The sequence below is a fragment of the Rhinoderma darwinii genome, chromosome 6, assembly GCF_050947455.1.
Source record: "Rhinoderma darwinii isolate aRhiDar2 chromosome 6, aRhiDar2.hap1, whole genome shotgun sequence".
NCBI lineage: Eukaryota > Metazoa > Chordata > Amphibia > Anura > Rhinodermatidae > Rhinoderma > Rhinoderma darwinii.
In genome coordinates this window covers 5,087,753-5,094,343 of record NC_134692.1, presented here as the reverse complement: position 1 = coordinate 5,094,343, position 6,591 = coordinate 5,087,753, and the positions used below count along the sequence as shown (strand labels likewise).

At 40.1% G+C, this 6,591-nt stretch overlaps 1 protein-coding gene across 3 annotated transcripts in view; it reads left to right on the top strand.

Annotated features, from left to right (window-relative positions):
- Positions 1–6,591, top strand: part of PTPN4 (protein tyrosine phosphatase non-receptor type 4) — an 87,582-nt gene that overhangs the window by 57,698 nt on the left and 23,293 nt on the right. For 2 of the 3 annotated variants that reach the window (XM_075829061.1, XM_075829063.1), the window contains exon 13: positions 3,550–3,618. The exons of the other annotated variant lie outside the window; for it this stretch is intronic. In XM_075829061.1, the coding sequence (XP_075685176.1) occupies positions 3,550–3,618 (69 nt within the window). The remainder of the gene's footprint in view (positions 1–3,549; positions 3,619–6,591) is intronic. 3 annotated transcript variants of the gene reach the window in all.

Sequence of the window (6,591 nt, the reverse complement as noted above, 5' to 3'; positions counted from 1 at the left end):
GGTTTTCTATTTTCATGGCTCACAACCCTTACGACAACTATAATGGCGGCTATATTTGTTGTCACCAGTGCTAAGAAATGAATGGATTATATCTCTGGTGATATTTAATGTTAGATGGAAATGTCCTTTAATAGTAAAATCTTATCTGATGAATAACGATTTCCTTGGCACAAAGACCGTCTGCTCTTTCTTACGCTGCGACCAGAGAAGATTCTAATTATAGAAGTCTGGATGGCGCCCGTGTACCTGGATGTATAACGATTGGCCATAACATAAAACCACCGACAGTTGAAGTGAATAACATTGATTCATATCGTTACAATGGCGTCTGAGAAGGGGGGGGGGGGTGACTGGACAGTTCGTTCTTGAAGTTGTTGTTGGAAGCAGGAAAAATGGAGAAGTGTAAAGATCTGAGCGACTGTGACAAGCGGCAAATTGTGATGTGGTGACGACCGAGTCAGATCATCCCCAGAACGGCCGGTCTTGTGGGGCGTTCCCGGTCTTGTGGGGCGTTCCCGGTCTTGTGGGGGTGTTCCCGGTCTTGTGGGGGCGTTCCCGGTCTTGTGGGGGTGTTCCCGGTCTTGTGGGGTGTTCCCGGTCTTGTGGTGTGGTTCCCAGTCTTGTGGGGGCTTTCCCGGTCTTGTGGGGCGTTCCCGGTCTTGTGGGGGTGTTCCCGGTCTTGTGGGGGTGTTCCCGGTCTTCTGGGGGTGTTCCCGGTCTTGTGGGGGTGTTCCCGGTCTTGTGGGGGCGTTCCCGGTCTTGTGGGGGCGTTCCCGGAATTGTGGGGCATTCCCGGTCTTGGGGCGTTCCCGGTCTTGTGGGGGCGTTCCCGGTCTTGTGGGGGCCTGCCGGTCTTGTGGGGGCGTTCCCGGTCTTGTGGGGCGTTCCCGGTCTTGTGGGGCGTTCCAGTTCTTGTGGGGCGTTCCCGGTCTTGTGGGGGTGTTCCCGGTCATGTGGGGCGTTCCCGGTCTTGTGGGGCGTTCCAGTTCTTGTGGGGCGCTCCCGGTCTTGTGGGGCGTTCCAGGTATGTACTGGTTGGCAATTGCCAATAATGTTTCAAGGAAGGACAACTAGTAACCGGCAACGGGGTCATGGGCGCCCAAGGCTCATTGATGAGTGGGGGAAGGGAAGGCTAGCCTGTCTGATTTAATCCCACAAAAGATCTACTGTACCACAAATTACTGATAAAGTCACTGCTGGCTGTGATAGAAACGTGTGAGAACACGCAGAGCATCGCAGATTGTTGTATATGGGGCCGTGTACACGCAGACCGGTCACCGCGCCCATGCTGACCCTGTCCACCGCCGAGAGCGCCTACATAGGGCACCTGAGCATCAGAACTGGAGCATAAAGCAATGGAAGAAGGCGTCTGGTCTGATGATTCACATTGTACATCATCTGGACTGCTGGGTGCGCGTGCGTCGCTTACCTGGAGAAGAAATGGCACCATCTGTACATCATGGGACACCTTCAGAGGTCTTGTGAAGTCAATGCCTCGACGGGTCAGAGCTGTACCCGCGGCACGAGGGCGACTACACGATATTAGGCAGGTGGTTTTAATTTTATGGCTGAAAGGTGTATAGTGTGAATTGACCGGGCGATGGGCCGCACATTTCTGACAGATCCAGTACAATCTTTTTGCTCTTCTCCTTCACTCACGAGTGTCTGATATTTCACTGCAGCTTGACGAGCTCGAGTGCTGGCCAAGCATCTATTTCTAAAAGTTCTCTGAGCCACATCTTGGCTCGGTGATCTGCTCACATCTGCCTCCTCCCGTCTTGTGCAACACTGAAGAGGACATTTCCCGTGTTATCCTCCTCGTCTCGGTCTAGAAGGAGTGCGCTGACACACGAGACGGGACAGAACACCTGCTGCTTACAGCTCTCCATGTTAACTCTGTTACCTCCAGTTTAATATGTTGGTTCACTCTAAACCAGCTAATTCCTTAAAGTGAATGTGCATCTTCGGTCAATTTTTTTATTTTTATTTTGAATCTAAAAATCTATGCTGATTAATTTTTAATATATCTTTACAGGGGTCAGAGCCTTATTTTTCTGATTAGGACCTCCACAATACTTGCAGAGACACAGTTGCATAATAAAATTCTGCCTATCATGTAACTCTATGGTAGCTGTATATATCTGTATGTAGTGATCTCCCCCTAGTGGTGGCTGCATGCAGCAGAATGTTTTCATGTAACTCTATGGGAGCTGTATATATCTGTATGTAGTGAGCTCCCCCTACTGGTGGCTGCAGGCAGCAGAATGTTATCATGTAACTCTATGGGAGCTGTATATATCTGTATGTAGTGAGCTCCCCCTAGTGATGGCTGCAGGCAGCAGAATGTTATCATGTAACTCTATGGGAGCTGTATATATCTGTAGTGAGCTCCCCCTAGTGGTGGCTGCAGGCAGCAGGATGTTATCATATAACTCTATGGGAGCTGTTTATATCTGTAGTGAGCTCCCCCTAGTGGTGACTGCAGGCAGCAGAAGCTTATCATGTAACTCTATGGGAGCTGTATATATCTGTAGTGAGCTCCCCCTAGTGGTGACTGCAGGCAGCAGAAGGTTATCATGTAACTCTATGGGAGCTGTATATACCGTATCTGTAGTGAGCTCTCCCTAGTGGTGACTGCAGGCAGCAGAATGTTATCATGCAACTCTATGGGAGCTGTATATATCTGTATGTAGTGAGCTCCCCATAGAGGTGACTGCAGGCAGCAGAAGGTTATCATGTAACTCTATGGGAGCTGTATATACCGTATCTGTAGTGAGCAATCCCTAGTGGTGACTGCAGGCAGCAGAATGTTATCATGCAACTCTATCGGAGCTGTATATATCTATATGTAGTGAGCTCCCCATAGTGGTGACTGCAGGCAACAGAATGTTATCATGTAACTCTATGGGAGCTGTATATATCTGTATGTAGTGAACTCCCCCTAGTGGTGACTGCAGGCAGCAGAATGTTATGTAACTCTATGGGAGCTGTATATATCTGTATACATGTAACACTGACTATCTGAAGCTGTAAATAAAATAAAAAAATTAAATGGAGAACCTACTCTTATAAATATCTATTGTGAATATATTGCTTATGTAAGTGCCTGACCTGTTTAAGTTATTTGTTGCTGACCATTCCTTGTTGCTGCAGAGATGCTGGTTTGGTCAAATGTTTTTGAATGCAGCGCCTCCACAGGAGAAATGAAGCATTACACAGTGTCCACTCATATCAATCTGTTATCTATGTAATGCAGGACAGGACAGGTCCTCCAGAGAGAGACGCTCTATGTAACCGCTCTCCACTACAAGAGATGGGGATCCTGAACAAAGGACCCCCCAATATTACCCAGAATTCCCTAATAGGATGTATGACAATGGGTTTTCTGTACTGGGCAATTGGTGGTTCTCTCACAGAGGGGAGAAGTTGCGTACCTAAATACGTGGTGGTCACTGAAATGGCTCATCCTGCTTTCTGCATAGGTTACATTACACGTACAGCGCACTCCTCCGTGTGCCATCAGTAATCACAGCGCTCTTGTCTTTGCAGCGGGCGGACTGAAGTGCAGTCCGTGCAGTATGGGAAGGAGAAGGCCAATAAGGACCGAGTGTTTGCCAGGTAAGACAACCAGTGTGCCAGCGGCTGCCGGACTTCATGGTTGGTTTGTTATAGAGCTATATAAAGTATGTCACACAAGCAACACTGCCATTATGGTTTGGCAGAGGAAGCGCTCAGTTTAGCTCCACGAGGGGCTGGTCAAGCAACGGAATGAGCGGGTTTCATCCAAACTGACTGTTTCTGATTTTCTTTATTTCCAAAATAGAATGTTCTTAGGCCTCCCCGGACCTCAGATCTGAGTAATTATACAGAGATACAAGAGCAGACAATGAACGAGGAACTATTCAACATCTAAATTGTACAAAACGTGCAGGATAGAAACCTGACATGTAACAGTCACAGAACAGCTGCATCATACTAACGTCATATGTAATCACCGAGCATAGGTGTAGACAAATGTATGCCTTCAATATACTAAATAAACATCTGTTTGTGATTAAGAAATTAAGACATGACACCAATATTTCTGCTTTATACAAGAATATCACTATTATAATACTGCCCCCTATATACAAGAATATAACTACTATAATACTGCCCCTATATACAAGAATATAACTACTATAATACTGCCCCAATATACAAGAATATAACTACTATAATACTGCCTCCTATATACAAGAATACAACTACTATAATACTGCCTCTATATACAAGAATATAACTACTATAATACTGCCTCTATATACAAGAATATAACTACTATAATACTGCCCCTATATACAGGAATATAACTACTATAATACTGCTACTATATACAAGAATATAACTACTATAATACTGTCCTATATACAGGAATATAACTACTATAATACTGCTCATATATACAAGAATATAACTACTATAATACTGCCCCTATATACAGGAGTATAACTACTATAATACTGCCCCCTATACACAAGAATATAACTACTATAATACTGCTCCTATATACAAGAATATAACTACTATAATACTGTCCTATATACAGGAATATAACTACTATAATACTGCCCCTTATATACACGAATATAACTACTATAATACTGCCCCCTATATACAAGAATATAACTACTATAATACTGCCCCCTATATACAAGAATATAACTACTATAATACTGCCCCTATATACAAGAATATAACTACTATAATACTGCCCCCTATATACAAAAATATAACTACTATAATACTGCTCCTATATACAAGAATATAGCTACTATAATACTACCTCCTATATACAAGAATATAACTGCTATAATACTGTCCTATATACAGGAATATAACTACTATAATACTGCTCCTATATACAAGAATATAACTACTATAATACTGCTCCTATATACAAGAATATAACTACTATAATACTGTCCCTATCTACAAGAATATAACTACTATAATACTGCTCCTATATACAAGAATATAACTACTATAATACTGCCCCTATATACAAGAATATAACTACTATAATACTGCCCCTATATACAAGAATATAACTACTATAATACTGCCCCCTATATACAAGAATATAACTACTATAAGACTGCCTCCTATATACAAGAATATTACTACTATAATACTGTCCCTATATACAAGAATATAACTACTATAATACTGCTCCCTATATACAAGAATATAACTACTATAATACTGCCCCTATATACAAGAATATAACTACTATAATACTACCCCTATATACAAGAATATAACTACTATAATACTGCCCCTATATACAAGTATATAACTACTATAATACTGCCCCTATATACAAGAATATAACTACTATAATACTGCTCCCTATATACAAGAATATAACTACTATAATACTGCCCCTATATACAAGAATATAACTACTATAATACTGCCCCTATATACAAGAATATAACTACTATAATACTGCCCCTATATACAAGTATATAACTACTATAATACTGCCCCTATATACAAGAATATAACTACTATAATACTGCCCCCTACATACAAGAATATAACTATTATAGTACTGCCCCCTATATACAAGAATATAACTACTATAATACTGCCCCCTATATACAAGAATATAACTACTATAATACTGCTCCTATATACAAGAATATAACTACTATAATACTGCTTCTATATACAAGAATATAACTACTATAATATTGCTCCTATATACAAGAATATAACTACTATAATACTGCTCCTATATACAAGAATATAACTACTATAATACTGCTCCTATATACAAGAATATAACTACTATAATACTGCCCCTATATACAAGAATATAACTACTATAATACTGCCCCTATATACAAAAATATAACTACTATAATACTGCCCCTATATACAAGAATATAACTACTATAATACTGCCCCTATATACAAGAATATAACTACTATAATACTGCTTCTATATACAAGAATATAACTACTATAATATTGCTCCTATATACAAGAATATAACTACTATAATACTGCTCCTATATACAAGAATATAACTACTATAATACTGCTCCTATATACAAGAATATAACTACTATAATACTGCCCCTATATACAAGAATATAACTACTATAATACTGTTCCTATATACAAGAATATAACTACTATAATACTGCCCCTATATACAAGTATATAACTACTATAATACTGCCCCTATATACAAGAATATAACTACTATAATACTGCCCCCTACATACAAGAATATAACTATTATAGTACTGCCCCCTATATACAAGAATATAACTACTATAATACTGCCCCCTATATACAAGAATATAACTACTATAATACTGCTCCTATATACAAGAATATAACTACTATAATACTGCTTCTATATACAAGAATATAACTACTATAATATTGCTCCTATATACAAGAATATAACTACTATAATACTGCTCCTATATACAAGAATATAACTACTATAATACTGCTCCTATATACAAGAATATAACTACTATAATACTGCTCCTATATACAAGAATATAACTACTATAATACTGCTCCTAT